The 19,604-nt window shown below is 42.7% G+C and overlaps 1 protein-coding gene across 1 annotated transcript in view; it reads right to left on the bottom strand.

The window, feature by feature from the left end:
* Positions 1–314: 314 nt before the first annotated feature.
* Positions 315–19,604, bottom strand: part of Tox (thymocyte selection associated high mobility group box) — a 283,439-nt gene continuing 264,149 nt past the window's right edge. Inside the window, exons 6-9 of the mRNA XM_038348106.1 lie at positions 18,285–18,365; positions 7,013–7,399; positions 906–1,057; positions 315–594 (exon numbers count right to left, since the gene is read on the bottom strand). Coding sequence (XP_038204034.1) covers positions 558–594; positions 906–1,057; positions 7,013–7,399; positions 18,285–18,365 — 657 coding nt within the window. The 3' untranslated portion in view covers positions 315–557. The remainder of the gene's footprint in view (positions 595–905; positions 1,058–7,012; positions 7,400–18,284; positions 18,366–19,604) is intronic.

Consider the following 19,604-nt stretch of genomic DNA (forward strand, 5'->3'; position numbering starts at 1 on the left):
TATAGAACTATCAGTCAGTTGTTTTTTTAAAAATGAAGTAAAAATATGAATGCCAATTTAACCCCTCTGTGAAATAAACCAACTGGGGTGAGCCAGTTTCAAATTACAGTTTAGCTACAAAAACCGTCACATTTTATACTCTAGGAGAGTGTAACATAGATGCTATTTACAAACTTGCTATGACTGCTACATCAAGCCATTTAAAAAGTCTTTAGTAGTTCCATATAAACACCCATTCTGAAAACCAATGGAAAACCCCGGACCTTTACCCCAGACGGCTACCGTTGCTAAGGCAGTTACTAGAGCGCAGCACTTCACAGCAAACCCAACAGAAATCAGAACTGTCCATTCTTCCTGCAGGGAAGAGGAACAATGTCCAGAAAAGATTAAAAAAATAATAACGAAGCATGACTATTTTCTTCCAGAGTGGGTGACCCACAAGCTCACATGGTCCTAAGTGCTTAGCAACTTGAATTTTCTAATAAAATGAAGAACTGCAATCCGCGATGAAAAGACTTCCCTGAACTCCTCAGTGGAAAAGAGAGGCGGTGAGGTTTTCAGGTGAGGTACAGCGCTTTGTCCCTCTGCATGCCCCTGAGTGGAGAGAAAACACTGTTACAAGAAAATCAGAGCCACAGTGCGTGTGGGCGGGGCCGGGGGGTGAGGGTCGTACTTGTTCTAGCTCGGGGTTAAGGTGGGGTGGGGGGCGCACAGGTACTGGACCTAAGTCCATAGCAAAGAGAAACGTGAAGGCTTTTAGTCTTGGAAAGGCTAGAAGCTGGTTCCCCATGTTTTCGGACCTTACTTTCTTGAAGCCTCCCTGTCCCCTGGAACCTTTGCCCCTGCCCAGGCGCGCGTCCGCTGTGAAACCCTCGGCCACCAGGTGGCAATGGCGGGCGGCTCACCCACTACTGCAGTACTCGTTATTCCAGTCCACCGGCTGCGCGGGAGGATTTCTGCACCCAGAGCGCACGTACTCCATCGCTCGGGTGACAACTTGTGCGGCTGTAGATGTAGGGTTGATAATCGTCTGATAGTCGGGTTGAAGAGTAAATCCCTGAGGGAAAAGCAAATTCTCACTTGAGAAAGGCAGTGGCTTTTGAAAGAGGAAAGCAAGGGCATAGTTATCCACGCCTGTCAACACCTTGGGCACCTTGCTTCTGCAGCAACCCGCGGAAGTACCCTCCCCACCGCGAAAAGTAGAAAAGAAGCATCCGTCCCCTTATTCTTCGTACCCTTCCATTGCTTAACCACGTGTCAGAAATCTTTTCATTACAGCCCTGGGCAGATAAATTGAGTTGGGAAACAATTTAAAATACAGAAAAGCCAACTCAAGCCAAGCAAAGGGACAGTGATCTTAAGCCCCTCACGGCTGATGTTTTCCATCAACCTAAAGATACATTAATAGCTAATCCCCAGAACAAGCAACAGAGTCTTCTTGAGGCTTCAGGCAGCAGGTGGCTGAGTGTTTTATTAGCCTACACCTATTCACATATTTCCCCATTCAGTCACAATGGGGCCATCTGCTTCCCCTTTTTCTTCATTTGTATTTCTCTATCAGCTAAACATTTCAACCAAAGCTATTTTTTTTTTTTAAATCAGTTGTTGGACGAATTCAGGGAGACGGAAAGCAACTTGCCATTGAAAAACACAGGGAAGGAAACGTAAAGACAGCAAACATTTTTAATTGAAGTCTCTTAGCTGGCAACAATACTCAAACTTCAGGAAGATTTTTTTTTTTTTAATGCGCTAGTATGGTGAAGTGTTGACTTTTAATCCCAGTAAAGCTATTAAAAATTCAAGGACAGAATCTCTGAAGTATATAGCTATATCTGGTAAACAAAAAGCATTATACACAATATATTTTTAGCTTATCTGGTGAACTCAAGAGCAGCAGAAGCAGCAGAAAGCAACTTCCTTAATCTCCTGGTTGTCTCTGCAGCATATTCTAGCCATGGTTTTTAACATCCAAGAAATCATGATTACAAACGCACCATGCTCTGTTTGCTTTAAGTGCAAGGAGCTTTGGACGTGAAATACTATCGATGATTGCCCTTCCACTCAGCAAGGTGGTGAGAGGGTGGATCTCTAACTAAAGATATTTTCCTCGGATTTTTACACGTATATGGGTGGTCCCTCACATAGTGATCTGAAGATCACAGCTCAGGTCAATTTTTCTGAATACTCTGGTTGGGTTTAAGGGGTCCATTGATTTGCCATTCCAAAGATAAGGACTGCAGAGCCATGGCCACTTCTACTTCCAAGAAACTGCAGAGAGACAGCATTCAGGATGATGTGAAACCAGTCACCAGAATTTAGTCACACTGGTAGTTGCTCTGATGAAGACTAAAAGCAATAGATTTCCTAAGTAACAAAGACCCCTGTAGCTCAGGCGGGAAGCACCTTTCTGGAGGAAGGTAGTTTCACCCTTCTCTTGGTCTTCCTCCGTTTCCAACATGGAAGGAATCTCACTGGCCTCAGTGAAATACCTTCATTTCTCTGGTCCTGTCCTATTGCCCACCTTCTCAGGTTTTTTTTTTTTTTTTTTTTTTTTTCTGCTTGGTGTCCGGTGTGATGCTAGGTGGGAGCAGGGAAAAATTCTGAGAGACCCTCTATTGCTTTCTTTCACCATGGATCCCATCTCCAGAGTGCCTGCCTGGGGGACACCGTGATCAGTGTTTGCAGGGCTTACTGGGTCCTCTCAGGGCCCAGCCTACGACAGTGGAAGAGTGAAGTCATGTTTTTCAAGAAATAAAGACCATTTGATGCTATCGTAAGAAAGGCAAAAGTGAACATGTAAATGTCAGGGCTAATTTGTCTTTGTAGCGTGAAGTTGTCTATTGGGTTTTCCACACAACTGACAAAATGTAACCTAGAAGCAAACAGGGATCAAAACAAAAAGGAACTGGAAATAGCCTGAGTTAGGTGAAGGTTCAGACCTGAGGAGAAGTAATACACACAGTGGAAATTGTTCCACAGGCTGAGCCGCCAGAATATAAGGAAAATATCTTTTAAATTACTAGCTTAATACAAAACCATGTAATATCTACAAAGTTCCAACATGAAAAATTATGCTACCCTCAAAATCTACATTTAAATAGTTGCCCAAACAACCAAGGACCAAGAAAAATATAGGTGTGGACCAAAGTAACAGTATTTAACGTTATTTTGCTTTCAAGATAGAAATGGAAACGTGCCTCAGAACACTACAGAAGGAGATGCTGAGGTCAAGCCTTGAGCTAAGTACACTCCTATTATGGATGTAAATAGGAAACAACAATGATGATATAATTTTTTTTGAAAAATGTTTGCTTAGCAGTCTAATTAAACGAGACTGAATATTTTGCATTTTAATGCTCGGGAGAAAAATCACCAACTGTTTTGTAGTGTGCCTGGAATTTTAAATTTCATTTTCTGGTGCCAGATTGAAATAAAAATAGGAAACATGATAAAGATGAATTTGAAGTCAGAAGGGACATTTGCTCTTTAATTAGATTCCTGTAACCTCACAGTTCTCTTTGGCTACACAGCAAGTCTGAAAAAGCCTGTAGCACCACCAAGCAGTGATCCTCCTAGCCACACCACGCTGCAAACTAATTTCATTTCCTGCCTGTCTGGAGAGGTATTTTCAACAGGCATCAATGTTTTGTCTTTATGACTGATTTATTCATCAATCTCAATGTGATTTTTAAAAAAAAAAAAAAAAAAACTTTAAATTACACCCAAATCCTAAAGCAGCTGTTTACTACACAAGGAAATTGAAAATCTGTCTGTGGTACCTTACAAAGATTTTTTTTCTTAAGGTTATAAAGGAAAGTGACAGATATGAATGATTTTTTTCTTGACCTCATTCCACAATAAAAGTGCACAGAGAGACAGAAAGAAAACGGAAACAAAAAAAGTAGGTCCGTGGGCTTAGTGTATAAGATATTCTTAAGAAAACAATGGAGCTATCACTCTTGGTACACAAACTAAGGATCATTTTTGACATTATTGTTACCGTTGGCAACACTCATTTTCACAGGGATAATAAAGTATCGAGAGTAAAACTGAAATCTGAGGCCATCTTTAAAACGCACAGTAGCTATTAGCTGTCTTTTCTCTTTCTCTTTTTCGGTACTTAGATAGGAAGGTGGTCAACATACTAAGAAGCAAACATCTTCAGGATGAAGGTGGATTGGGTGACGAATCAGGCAGGTCAACTTGAATCTACAGGCTGACCTCTCATTCGTGATGAGAATAGTGGACCCGACGAGCTGTTTGAGGGTCAACTGCATCCAATCTGTTGGGGCCAACTCTTCCATCTTGGCTTTAGGACGGTCAGCTGACAGTGTCTCTGGTCTGTTGGCTCCTTGCTCTGTGCACCTGTCTACGGTGCAGATACTGTCCCCATTTTTCTCATCTCCCAGAATCTATTTTTCTGGGTACTGGTCTTTGCTGGAATTCCCTCACAACCTTCCTACCTACTCCCCGAGCATTTTAACTTTGCTGTTCTTTGCATCTTTGGTCTCTGCAGCCCTTGCGAGGGCTGTGAAAGTGATCTCTGCCTTCCTCCTCAAGCTGGTATCTTCCTGTCTATTTGCTATTGGAGTGCCGCTTGCTACCCTGCTGCTATCGCTTCCCATGCTCCAATTCCAGGGAGCATGGGTCTCTTTCTCCGGATTCCTAGAAGAGTCCAGGCAGTTCCTAGCATGTGTTAGGACTTATTTAAATTATTTTTATCATCATATTTTTTTTAAATTTCAAGGAATTAAGACTACAATTTCTCCAAAAAGCATAGCATACTAACCATTTAATTTTTAGAGGCTTATTATTCCATAGTATTTTACTAACAGCCTACATTGTTGAAAGTGATTTTAGTCAATGCCATCTCTATAGCTATTTTCTTCATTTTATCTTAATCTGCCATTATCTTTTATTATGAGCTCTAACCCCAGACATCTTTTGAGATACACTAACAAAGCTGACTTATAGTTTGATAAATACCTTGCTCAAGATAGCATGAGTTCCTCCACTCCCATTTAGATTCTGTATAGTGAGATACATCTCTTGAGGTTTTACAAGTAACCTTTTATAATTTTCAAATAGCAGAAATCTATTCCTGGTGACCCCTATCTCATCCAAGGTTTCAACAAAAGGAAAAGAAGGAGACATTCCTGTGTGGACAAATTAGGAAGGGTTCCCTCTCTGGATTGGTCTGTCCCTCTGCCTAGGGGCCTCTTTCCTTTGAGAAGAAGCATAGTGATCAACACATGTGCCCGGAGCCCACAGCACCTGCAAGCCGGTGTCAACCCACCCAAGTGAAGGTGACAGCCCTCAGACTGCTTATTCTTCAAGCAGAAACCATTGACTCACTACAGTACAAAGGCATTCAGTTAATTCCATTTCCCTGAGTAATGTCTGATGTACAGGGTGAGGTTTCTACCCCATGAGTATCTCTTGGTCATAAAAGCACTTGGAGACAGGGGCAGAGGCTGGGATCTGCTTACCCCCACGGTCTTCCTGCTAAGTGATTTCACTTCAGCTGCAGGTTGTGGTGTGTATGTAAGAAAGTTAGCTACTGATATATTTGGCTTAGGAACCAAGAAAGACAATGAGATAATGAATTCTTTTTTTTTTGTTTCATAAACAATTTGATTTTACAAGTAACTTAGATTTAAAAGCCGTCTTTGAAGACACAGGCTTTCGGATACAAATCTGTTAATAGTCTACAAGAAAGTGTGAGGTTGAGAGGCGAGTCCTGAATGTTCAGAATGATGCTTCTGAGTTCTGATTGGATCTGCATCTGAATTCCAGCTCTCACCTTGTGAGTTCAGGACTCTTACCTGCCAAGCCTCAGTTTATTTATCCATAAAATGAAGACAGGACCAGCAACCACACTGTGAGCTTTCTGAGAATTTAAGCGCTAAGTACTGGGTTTACTGTAGCTAGCTTTCAAAAACCCTGTCTATAATAATCATAATAAAAGACATTTTAGATGTCTTTGACATAACTCATCCTTCTGCCTCCCCTTTCCCTACTGTTCAGGCAAGCATGCATTCTGTGTACCATAACAAGATATGAATTTTGCAGGAGGCTATGCCTATGTGTTTACTCATAACTCTAGGAAAAGCATAATTGAATGGTAAAGGCGGTGGTTAGGGTGGCTATGATTGGTAGTTTTTAACCTTTTTCTAAAGTGAGCTTTCAGGGTTTTGAATATTTTATGTTCCACTGAGTTAATGATGCCCCTAATTCTCAAATTACGAAAGAGCACCAACGTCTGAAAAAAAAAAAACCTGAAAATAAAATTTGTTTTCAAATAGAAACTAAGCAAGATTAGCCTGATATCTCTCCTGCTTTCTAAATTGTGCAGACAGATTTTCCCAACACACACACACACACACACACACACACACACACACACACGCACACAAACACACTTACACACTTGCATTTGCCATGCTAGGGATTAAACCCAGGGCCTGTTACTTGCTGGCAAAATACCCTTCTCCCTGCAGGCTCCTTATGTACATTTCAAAATGAAGCTCCAGTTACTGTTTGGGTCATAGCGTTTTACGACTCTACTAAATTTGGTATTGAATCTGATTTTATTTTGTACTAATTATTGAACTCAAGGGTCATCCTAGTCAAAAAAGCCTTATTTCCTAATGACATTAAAAAGAAATTACAGATGGTTTCAACAAGATCCGTGGTACACATGGCATCTTAGCACATGCTATCACTAAAGAAACTGAAACCAGAAACAAAGGGGGCAGCAGCAAGGGAGCACCAAGTTGATACGTCTTGGGAAAGAACCAGTGATTTGAAAGGAAGAGCGATCAGGGCCTGGGATGGTGACTCTGACCACGCTCCACTTATAAGTGACATTTTCCAGATGTAAGTCTGTCAAATGCCTGCAGTTCTCTCTCCATTTCAATAGAATAACTACCCTTGTCTCCTTGGCTTGATAGACAGCCCTCCCTGCCCCCAGTCCTCCAGAGGTGCTCAGAACCCAAGCGTAGAGACTTACTTGTTGCATGGTAGGCGAGTGTAAGGCAGACTGGACCTGCATGGGGAGCTGGCTCCCGAGGGTCTGCTGCATGGCGAGAGGCTGATGCTGTTGCATGGTGAGGTGCTGGTGAAGAGGCGGGCTGATCTGGAGGGGCGGTGGTGGGGACACAGCCATGTTGGCTATGGAGACAGTCACTGGCATTTGGTTATTCGGCTTGGGTGCTATGTTCCTGGGGAGGCTTGGGTGCATGGCGGTGAGGTGAGGATTCATTCCTGGTTGTTGGTGATAGTGAGAACTTAGGTACAGAGCTGAGTGGGCCTGGCTGGGCCCGTGGAACACCGATGGCTTTGAGTTGACCAGCTGGGGTGGCTGAGACGTCTTCACATCCACAGGATCACTGTAGCTCTGCAGAGGGAACAAAGGAAACCAGCGTTAGGGGACAGGTCTCTCAGCGTGATGCTACTCCCAGAGTGTTGGTGAATTTTCTCACGGACTTTCATGAGAATCAACACCCATGACTATTCTTGTGTCTCTTATCTAAGGATCCTTCCACTGCTATTTTTAACGTAACTTATACAACACCGAGTTTCTAACTCCTCTATGAAATCTAAAGCACACTGTAATGACTTTTCAATCCTTTCCCTTTGCCTAAACGCTCGGCTATGACGGACTATTTTGGTCATCCAGAGGCAGATAAAAGATGCAGGAGGACACCATTATCACTAAGTTGTCTCACTTCCCAAGCCGTTCAGTTCAGCTCTCCCACTGATCACAAGCTTAGCTTCTTCTCTTTGTGTTCGCACAGAGCCTGGGCTCTAGGTATTTTCACAAAGAAAACAAGGACAGCGATAGCAGTGGCTACAGAAGAGGTCTCAAATGCCTTCCAAAACTCATGGGAAATCAGACTAGCATGTCTTCAAAGGAACCACAGAACTTGATTTTTTTTTTTTTTTTTTTTTTTAGAAAAGGAGTTGCTGATAAATTGGTGATAAATTGTTCCTCCTAATGAAGTGGATAAAAATAATTTCTCTTTGATCTTTTATATGCCACCACAAATTAATATAATCTTGTCCTAATTTTTCCACATCTAATAGCCTTTTAATTGACTTAAAAATCAGACCTTTCAGTAGAAGCTGAAAGGAAATGAAGATTAGCCCTTTGGCACGGCCAACTGGGGAAGCACCTAGCTCTTCATTCTCTGAGGGAAGAGACCAAGGAAGGAGTGTAGAATGTGAATCCAATGCAAGGGAAAGGGTCCACTGTGCTTCCAGAGAAGAGAAGCCACCACTGTCAAACCAGTCTCATTTTTCTTTGTGACCTGGATGCAGTGTCTCCTTGCTGTACAAGTCAGCCCTGCTCTTAAGCTTCTCCCCATCACCAACAGCCAGGGAGGAATCCTTGTTCAGCAATGCAGGGACCTTTTGTGTCCATGCAGAGCTTGGCGTCCCTCCTGCTTGGGCAATGCTATACTCTAGGCACAGCCCCTACTATGGATGGCAGTCAACGTCAGCTTCATTATCTTAGGCCATTCGGAGGCACCGTGCGCAGCATAGTTCATGCACTCCTGGGGATTCAGGAAAAGTAAGTGACTCACAGTAAGAACAATGCTCATGTGTGCACTAGATTCCTTCACTTTGCCTATGGTGTGTGTGTGTGTGTGTGTGTGTGTGTGTGTGGTCTGAAGGGCGTTACGCTGTATGGGATGTAATGCTCCCCGTCTGAGTCATAGACTATATAACAAAAGCCCCACTACTACACATAGAAACCCTCTCTTTGAGTTGTTGGTCAGAGGAGTGCAAGAAATCCTCCAAAGAATATAGGCTCCTGCCATGGCCCTCTATTGTCTCCTAGAACTTGAAGATAAGACTCCATTGCTGAAGACAACCCATACTTGGGACACAGGACTTAGAGGGACTGATTTAGAACTAACTGAAGGTTCCATTGTATAAGGGGGCTTTTCTCTTTATGGATAATTATATGCAAAACGTGCTCTACAATATTGAAATGCAATTTTTTTACACAGAGGGAGAATATTAGAGAGCTACACGTTGTTGTTGCTGTTATTTATTTCTTCTCTTTGTAAACAGTTGAATTTTCCATACTAAGTAACCTGTTGGGCCATTTCTGCATCCACCGTGGACATTAGCATGACTTCTTTTACTAAACTGTGTTTTTACTAACATGCCATAGATGAAGACAGAGCTCTTTCCAATGGTGGAGGCCTAGCTCTCTATGACTCATGCAGCTAGGACAGCTCAAAGAACACACATGTGCTGAAGGAAGGCATGACGAACTGTTCTTGGGCAACGCCCCACTCAGGGGCTGTCGTCTTGGGGGAGCTCTCTTACCTAGACACACCCTCCTGCTTCCCAAAGACTACGAAAGGCTCTCAAGGCTTGAAAACACTGCTGCATGGCTAACTGTCTCTCTGTGTTTTCTTTTTTGCTTTTAGCATGAGCTATCTTCTGCCCGAAAGAGAAGGAAGGCTGGCTGTTCATGCTGTCTTTTATTCAGATACTACACTTCAGCCCCATCATTTAAAAACAATTTTAAATGTTTTTGAGTTTATAATATATCATTCCTCTTCCTTTTACTCCCCCCCAAGGCTTCCCATGCCCCCCTGCTTGCTCTCTTTCCCACCCCCTTTTCTTTAATTGTTGATCACTAAGCAAATAAACACAACTTGTTCGGTCCATATAATGTTACTTGTAAGTGTATTTTCAGGGCTGATAACTGAGTATTGGATAAACAACTGGCATGCTGTTCCCTAGGGGAACAGTTTCTTCTGCTCTCAGCATCCCTCAGTTGCTTGTAGTTCTTTGTCTGGGGTTTAGGCTTGTGAGTTTCCTCTTTCCACATCGGCATGTCTTTTGGAGTCATCCTCTTCATTCAGGCTATGTTTGGGCAACCATGGGTCCTGACAAGGATGCTTGCAATGTCCCACCCAGATGTGGATAATCTGTGTCTTTCTGCAAAGGTCAGTTGTATAGATGGGGGGGAAAGTCAGCATTTTGGCTCCACTTTTGACCAGTTATTAACTAGACCAGTCCAACTCCCATCCATTAGTTTTCAGCGGCTTGTTTTGGAGAAAGGTAGAATCCATTCATTTTAAATAGCAGATTGACATGAATTCATAACCTCACTTGATGGAAATATGATCAAATCATATGTTTAGTATTCCTTCACTGTTCTTCCAATCCAAATGCAAAAGCAATGCAACAGTTCTGAACATCAGCTGCACTACATGTAATGTCTCCATACCTGCCAATTAGAAATCAGAATGACTCTCATATGTGATAAATAACTTAAGTTTGTTTCTACTTTCAGCCTTTTCTTCATTTTGCAGTGTTTCCTCTTGATTGTCTGAGAAACACGGTGTTACTAGTATAAACTGAAAGTCAACCAAAGAATTGGATACTTTAGAGGGGAGATGTGTTCTTTAGACATTTGTTTTTTTCAGTGCTGGGGACTGGACACAAGACCTCATCGTGCTAGGTCAGGGCTCTACCTCACATCATGTCTGGCCCGTCATTCACTACTGGCTTCTAACTATGCCCTCTGTCCTCTTGGAATTTGAACCACGGGATCTGGTTGACATCTTCTTTAGGGAAAAAAGAGAGCTAGTAACCATAGAGACCTTTTGGGTCTTATCATGAAGATTCTCTTTCATATGTGCAAAATGTACAAAGGGTACAGCAGTAAATGGCTTAAGAAGAGTTCTTATTAAGCAAGCTATCACTATCCAAGAGAACTATATTCTCATTTACTTTGTATAATGAGGATGATGCTACAGAGTGCATAAATGCCTCCATTCTGGCATGATGTGTGCTATAAAAATGAAAGATTGAAAAAAATAATTGTTATTTAAAATAGCCAAGTATAAATACAAGACATAAAACTCAGTGGAAGCAATAATATAAGAGTTGCTGGACCAAATCAAATTAATAGTCTATCTAATTTGATTCTTGTTTTCAGGACTGACCAATACTTGATGCATTGAAAATTAAACAAAATTTATGCACCTCCTCTACTGTACATTGTTACTTCTGGGAAGCAAATCCTTCCTGGCCCTTGCAGGTGATTAACTTATACCCTGAAGCATGCGATTTTATTGTCTTTAAATCACAGTCTTGGCTCAGAGCTTCAGATTTGATGTTACCAGTCATAAAATGATCCATCCCATTTGCAAATTCGCACTTACTGTTTGTCTCAAACGCTCCCCACAGCATGCCTTCTGAATTCTGTGACTTTATCTCATTCTCCAAAAAGAAAACATTGCTTTGTTTCTAATTTACTCTCCTTTAATTGAAACCAGGCCTTGAGTTTCTTTATTATGGATGACAGCATCAGAGAGTTTAATTTATTTACTTAGCTACCATCCTGTCCTATAAGTTTTTTAAAGAAGAGTTTTCTTCATGGTCCTAAGCTTTGACACCCTCCTTCTTAAGGTTGGGAGGAAATCTCCGTGGATGCAGCAGTAGTAAGCAGCTGTAAGCTACAGCAAGGTGGACAGAGACAAGAGAATCCCAGAAGTTTTACAGGCCTGGAGCTCCCAGCAGTGAACAAGACAGCCTGTCTCCAACAAGGTGTGTGGGGACCCATAATGAGATTGTCCCCTATCACATGGCTCACTGTGGCATACACTCCTTCATACACACACACACACACACACACACACACACACACACACACACACACACTGATTTTCCCCTTGTACTGCCTAGTTTTATGTCAACTTGACACAAGCTAGAGTCTTTGAAGAAAAAGAAGCCACAGTTGAGAAAATGCCTCTATAAGATAGGCCAGCATGTAGGGCATTTTCTTAATTAGTGATTGATGTGGGAGGGCCCAGTCCATTATGGGTGGTGCCACTCCTATGGGTGGTGTCACCCCTGGGCTGGTGGTCCTGGGTTCTATAAGAAAATAGGTTGAGCAAACCATGTAGAACAAGTGAGTGAGCCAAACTCCTCCCTGGCCTCTGTCAGCTCCTGCCTCCAGGTGAGTCAAATCAACCCTGTCCTCGCCAAGTCCCTTGGTCATGGTGTTCCATCTCAGCAACAGAAACCCTGACAGGGCTTCTACAAAAAGGAATGTCACACTTACGGGTGGCCCCAGGCAATGAAGGCACTGCTTTTACTTATCAGTACCCAGGCTCCCAAAGGCTTTCTCCTGAGCTGTCTTCTGAGCTGCCGTCTCATCCAGGACTGTGGCTGTCACAGGGGATGTTTGGGGACTTCTCTGCTGGAATTTCACATATCCTCACACAGCTTTCTTGTCTTTTGATGATGAATTCAGTTTTTAGAAATAGCTAAAAAGCGAGCTGAAGCCAAAGTTGTGGCTTCTACCTTGGTGATGTTTGGAGAAAAGAATGAGGTGTGAAAAGAATGTAACAAGATTGATTTTCTAGAGAGCTTCATAAACTTTTCCTGACTGCAGATCTACCTAGGAGTTTCAAAAAAAAAAAAAAATCTCTTGAACCCCGGGAGCAATAAAAAAATGAGTTTCTGGCCTCCCAAGGTGACTCTTTTGAATGCAACGCTCATTTGGGGAATATAAATCCCGGTGAAATGAAAGCACTTTCGTTGCTTCAAAGTTCCGTATCGCTTTCAACAAAATGATTTAGACTCATGTCTAGCGATTTCTTAGTCTATGGAAAAGCTCTATTTCCTTAAGCTGTACTTAATAGCCCAATTCAATATGACCTTCCATAGTGAACAAAGCTGCCTAAGCTAAAAGGACTCTAGTCTCTCAGAGTCTTCTTCACACAATTCAGGAAGCCTACTTCAATTAAGAAGCCTACAGAGACAAATGTATTTTTGCTTATGTTTACAACAGTTTTATCTTTGTAATGGGATGGAGCTACAGAAAAAAAATTTAATTAAATATTTTAAAAAATTAAAAAATTAAGTTAAAATTAATACATTATTTTTGCAACCTTTAGAATATCTGTATAAAAAGATAACTTTCTGACCAAATTGGAACTATGATTCAGCTAACTTTCCAACCGCACACAATCCTTTCGCTACCCCTGTGCATACTTACCAATGATATTAAAATGTATTACGAATTATTTGTATTTACTAAGAACTTCCCTTGCTCAACATCCTAAATCTAAGCTGATTTTTTAAATTAAAAAAAATTTATTTTATTGTGGTGCAATCACTTAACACCACATCTACCCTTCTCACACGCTTTTTACGTGAATAAAAAGGTCCTGGCCAGTTACAGGTTTAGCTAACTCATCCTGCTAGCTGGAACTTTATGCCCGCGGGCTAGCGTTCCTCTTTCTCCCCGAGTAAGCAGCCTTCACCACCTTTTTGCTTTTTAAGTAGATACCCCCCCCCCCCCCCCCCCGGGCAGCTGTCCAGGACTTGGTGCGCATGTCAACGCCTTACTTCATCCAGTACAAAGCCTTCAACTGTAAAACTGAGCTCTATAGATTCTTTTAATCTTATTCTGGAAAGTTTATTTAAAGGGTCCTGTGATCCTCTCTGCTTAATACTGGAGTGAGCTAAACCTTAGAAGGTCTCAGTATCTGTCTAAGGACAGGCAGATAGGAAGGGGTTAAGCTGGAACTGGAACTCAGGTTCCTTTGCTATCTATCCAGCCCCTTCCCCCCAGAAGTTTTTCCAGATTGACAATGGTGTCCTCTACCAAGTCCTCTAAAATGGTCCCTTTAATGACATATAAAAACATAAAGGCCACTAAAATCTTTTGAATATCAGTTACCAAACATTATATAATCTTTTTTTTTGGTTTATTTTTTTTATATTTTAAAATTTCCATCTCCTCCCCTTCTCCTCCCCCTTCCCTCCCCTCCCCTCCACCCATACCCCCCTCCCTCCCTCTCCAGGCCAAGGAGCCATCGGGGTTCCCTACTCTATGTTAAGACCAAAGTCCTCCCAATGACTCTAAACATTTTGTGTATTTGTTCTGTGACTGTACCTCGACTGAGCTGGAGACCTTTGGTTTTGTATTTCACCTGGAACATCTGTGTTGTGTTCAGGATCAATTTTAATCTCATGAAATCAAGGAATATATTGTTACATTTCATTCATCAAAATTACATAATGCCCTCTTCTTGTTAAACAGATAATTTCCATTAGAGTAAAAACAAATTCACACAGAAAAACAAAAACAAAAAACATAAAGGTACCTCAGAAGCCTCTCTAGCTGCTTAATCACAACCTTTGCTTTTACTTTTAAAAAGTTTCAAGAAAAAGAGATTGTTATATCTTGCACTTTGAGACTTTGGCAATCACCCCTGACCGCGTGCCTCACCTTTAAAATGTTCTCTCACTTATTCTATAGTCAAACCAAATGCCATGTGGGTAGCCCAGTGTCCTGTGTGGGCTCCAACCTCCTCATGTCTTTGCGCATCGAGTAGAAATGGAAATCTTCTTTTCTCTATTACTATCTTTTAAGCCAGTGTTTTTCCTTTTGAACTTTTTAAAAGTATTAGTGCTTACATCAATCATTGTGGGCCTTTCCCAGCGCTGTCTGCACACAGAACTCAAGTTGAAGCCCCCAGCAATTCTGGCATTCGCGGGCAGTAGGAAGAGGCCGGAAGTGGCTGGTATGGTGTTTTCCCACTCCACTGCATGACTAGGTAAAACACCACCCACTTGGAGCACTGTGATGGTGGGTGGGGATTCCCGCGTTGCGCAGGTCCCCACACTTCAGACCTCTGCTCAGAATCTGAGACTGACAGCGTGGCGTTGAGAGGGGACAGCCTTCCAGATGCCAGCCTTGTTTGAGCCAAGGCAGCCTCACTTATAGTAATAGATTAGAGTTGGCATAGAATTTTCTTAGGAAAAATGGAAGAGGTATAGGCTTTACGAGAAAAGCCTAGAAGCTCTAGCTAGAATAAGACACTGCTGTGAACCCTCCATGTCAATACCAGCTCTGTCCTCAAGGTAGGCAAGACATTTGATTTCTGCTTGGGAAGGAGACTCAAGCCTACAGCCCCTTCGCAAGGCGATTATGATTTCAGCAAGCGTCTAGGAACAATGAACAATGCCTAACATGAGGAATGGCTGGTGAGGGGCTGGGCACTCAGCAGCAAGGGGCCTTTCCTACTTTTGCTATTATTGGGGGCAAGTTCCAAGGATGTGTCAAGACTGTCATCTTGAAGGACAGAGGTATGAAGAGTCACTTACTATCCTTGGGACTTTTTCTTTGGGGTAGATTTCAATTACACTCAAATCTGGGGCTGTATTAAGGGACATATGGATATATTCCATGTCATACAGTAACCTGAAGACTAAGAAGTGCTATTGCCACAACTCAGGCTCACTGATATTTCTATTTTTGGTTATGTTCTGTTAGAAGCAACTAATTTTAGAGAATAGCTTCAAGTCTTCTGAGTATCAAGAAACCTTCCCCAGGTGTTGTCTTTCAGCATTTCCAGTGAGCCTGATATTGAGTAGCATCCTACAGGCCCGGACTGGTACACTGTGTGGCCTGGGATGGCAACAGTACACAATAGCAGATGTGAGAGAGATTGATCAGCTCAGAATGCATGAGAAATGGACGCACTGAATAGAAAATAACCAAAGTGTGGACTTCCAGAGATGAGACACGAAGAGACTAGACTGGCAAGGACCCAGGATACACACGTGAGGCTAACACAGTGATTCACGGCTGGAATGACCTTTTAGGGGAGGGGGATGGAGAGAGAGAGAGAGAGAGAGAGAGAGAGAGAGAGAGAGAGAGAGAGAGAGAGAGAGAGAGGGAGGGAGGGAGAGAGAGAGAGAGAGAGAGAGAGAGAGAGAGAGAGAGAGAGAGAGGGAGAGAATATGCCTTGTCATGCTATAGCTTCAGGACAGTGGGGACTTGGACCATGCAGGAGAGTGGTGTGTTTAGGACCCTGAATAACACAGCCCAGAGAAAGACAAGGACCAAACAGAAGCAATGTTTGCTGCCTTGACATTCCTTGCTCTTTCCTTCTCTAGTGGAATGCTGGTGACCAAGCCTATTCCAAGGAATAAAGCCTGAGGATTCTAACTTTCTCATAAAGGGAGCTCTTAAAGCCCAGCTTCCTACCAATGCCCATACTACACACACACACACACACACACACACACACACACACACACACACACCAAGAGTAAATCCCAGCTCCTTTCATGGTCGTGTATGGGGTCCACGCATAGCCACTTTAGCTGCTCAGGTGAGGCCACAATGACCTCCTCTGAGCTGCCATGCTCGCTTCCCTCTGGACATTTTGGCTCTGTGAGGTCTAGTCGTCTGCAGATCCTCAGCTCCAACGACACATCTCCCAAGAGGCTCTGCAAATCAGTGTGGCCAAGCTTCTGTGACGTGGCTTTGGGGTGACCTTCCACGACTAAAACACATCTTTTATAGGAAGAGTCCAGGTTGCTTGTTGTCTACTGTCTGTCATGGGGGTACATCCACATGCTCAGGAAAATTTGCCACCATATCCACGAATCAGTGAACAACAACGAAAAAGAATGGAGCCTGGCTGGCACATATCGAGTCTTGGAAGTATAATTACCTCTTTGGTGCTTCAGATTTATAATATAGTATGAGACTATAACATGGAAAAACAGCTGTTTACATTTGAGTGGTCCTTTTCTGCCTCACCCTAATTAAACTAGAAAAGCACTAGATTTCTATACACAGTGCCACATGCACTGGAAGATAAGCTGGGAATTTCCTGTCATCGTGGAGAAGGCTATGTACAAATAGTTGCATTTTAGGGTCATTTCTTCGACCCATGGAGACCGATTGAAACTTCCAATTTGTATACACACCACCGAGAACCATACATAGAGATTCAACAGCTCCAGCAAAAATTCCTACCGCTAAAGAGAAGAAAAATGTCAGAGTAAGCTGTAAGAAAAATGTGCTTGGTTTCTTAAATGTGGAAACGGCAATTTCCAGCATTTATACAAATTGCCATGTTCTGAGGGTTGCAGCTTGGAGACCGAACAGGAAGGAAAGCTGCAGCTAGGAGCCAATGCGGCGACGCATGCTTTGGAGGCGAAGGCATAGTCAGTACACAGTGGCACTACTGCAGTAACCTGCATGCCATGAGCCAGAAGGCTTTGCATCAGGATTGATATGTCCCATGTTGATTCTCTCTCATGGAAAATCACACGAGCTAAATTTGGGGCATATGAATTTGCTAATGGCAGTGTGGCTAAGGGTGAGCTTGATCCTACATATGATCGGGGCTTCCTTAAACACTTCTGGGCATTGTCTGCATTCTGTATGTATACTGAGTTGGGAGTTCAGCTGAACATACAAACACATTTAAAAGCAGTTAGACAAATTAGAACTGGAATGTCACGGTGAGAGAGAAGAATCTGATTTTTACAACATAAACAGCAAGCTTCCTGCAATAGCATTGCTTCGCTGTGGAGCAAAGTTCGGAGCAGAGCTACACTCTGCTGATGTCTTCTTCCATTTGCTGTCTGCTTTCTCTTCTCCTCCCTGCGTCATCGCGTTCAGTGCGTATTTTGACTGATAAAACCTATGTATGTACTTTTTGGAGGGTTGCCAGGACAGAAATGGATATTTGTGGATGAGAAAAAGAAAGCATTTCTTTCTTTCTTTCTTTCTTTCTTTCTTTCTTTCTTTCTTTCTTTCTTTCTTTCTTTCTTTCTTTCTTTCTTTTTTTGTGGACAAATGCAATGCAGTCCAGAGCCTATGGCCACCAATGAACAAAATGCTAGCAATCTGAATTTGACAAGCTGCTATGTCAAACCCTTCTAGATGCAGCCCTCTTGATCCGTAGTCACCCTACTGAGAAGGGAAGTGTGGTTTTAGTAACATGAAACCAAACAGAGTTAACTCTCTACTACCTGTAATAAGCAAGGACTAGCATATAAACATTCTGAAGCACTAATTTTTCTGTACACTCTTTGAGGAACAGGACGATGGGACTTTGTATCCTGGTGCCAATATAAAGAAACTGGACACGAAAGTGGGTGGCGTCTCCTCAGAAACGGTCCACACAGCGGAAGGAGGATGCCGGTTAGACCGGGGTCAGCTCCTGATGAAGAATGTTTTGTGTTTAACTGTAAACCCAACAACAATCCACAGGTAGACGGTGTCTACTATACACAGGCCAGCTATAGCTCTGGTCTTCTGGGGATGGACATATTTCCGCAGCACAGAGGTTTGTTTGGATGTAATTTTTTTTTTTTTTAACAAAGAAAATGGTGTAGAAAGGCTAACACGATCGTTTGTGCTTTTAAGCGACCATTAGAGTCTGCATGGAGATGGCCACAGTCTGTCACAGTGTCACACAATCGCACGTTACCTTGGATACGAGGCTGGCTCTGTAAGCTGCTAGCTGCTTCAGGTACTCCTTCTTCGCCGCCTCAGTTTTCTTCTTGTAGACCTGCGAGAGCAACAGAAAGTCTTCAATTAGACCGCGTGTCTGCTTTTGTTTCGAGGGATGGACGAGGCAGAACGGCAATTGTACACACATAGAGATAATTTTATAATAACATGCAGCTCCCAAAGAGTGTGTTTTCTTCCTGAAACAGGTTTGAAAGAAGAAGAAAAAAATAAACTCTGTAAGAAAAGAGGCAGCAATTGTAAAATTTTGCATTTTTCAGAATATGCATGAAAGGATTGGTGAGCATGGAAATAAATGGCAGCAGTGATGGAGCCTCACCCAGGAATAAGACATTCATATTTATACAGCAGGCAGTAATTCAACAGCACAGTAATATCCTAACGTTTGTGCTCCGTGCCAAACACAAAACCAAAATGGGATTCAAGGACGATGCATCGTATTCAGTATGGAAATCAACGCACAGGTATTGGCAATTGCGGGTTCATCACAATTTTAAGAACCTCCAAGTTATATTTCCAAGGATTTGGGAGCCAGGAGCGGCAGGCAAGAGTACAATGGGGGCTGAGATGGGAATGGGGGATGGCTAGGGACAGGACGCCACGCGCCACGCCACGTGATCTGCGCGTCACATACTTTCCAACAGAAACACGATGACAGATATGAGGACCTCGTAAGAATTGTCCGCAATGAACAGACACTCACGGAAGCTTGGCAACCAAATAAAAAGCGGAAACTGAGACCTGGGAAGTGACCAGCTCCAGTGTGCCGGGGGTCAACGCGCACTAATTAAACAGAGGCCAGGCCGGGGTACTTTATCTTCTTCCCTGAGGCTGAGTTTTCAAGGTTCCAAAGTTCTGCAATCTTTTAAAACCAGTTCAGATGAACAAGATGCTCTTTAACATTTACTGTGGAGCTGGGAATGCATCCCCTACTGTGAATATTAACCAGACTGAGGTTGATGTTGGGAAGTGGAGAATCTGTTTGGGGAAGTAAATAAGGATTGTGTCTAAGGCCAAGCAGCCAGCAGTAGAGGGCGATCTTTACTTTCTAGAGACAGAGGTTTGCTGTGGCGAGACTCTGAAATGCAAGATGTAAGAACTATTACTAACTCATGAATATTTTAACTCCAGCGGAACATTTTGCCCAGGTAAACAAATAACTACACTCGCAGTGGAACTGTACCAGTACCCATGAAATGAATGTTATCACTCCCCTTTAGGGAGGCTGTAGTTTTGACTTTCACAACTATAATTTTTGTACAGAAAAGCAAACTAAAAC

Source organism: Arvicola amphibius, chromosome 11, assembly GCF_903992535.2.
Source record: "Arvicola amphibius chromosome 11, mArvAmp1.2, whole genome shotgun sequence".
NCBI lineage: Eukaryota > Metazoa > Chordata > Mammalia > Rodentia > Cricetidae > Arvicola > Arvicola amphibius.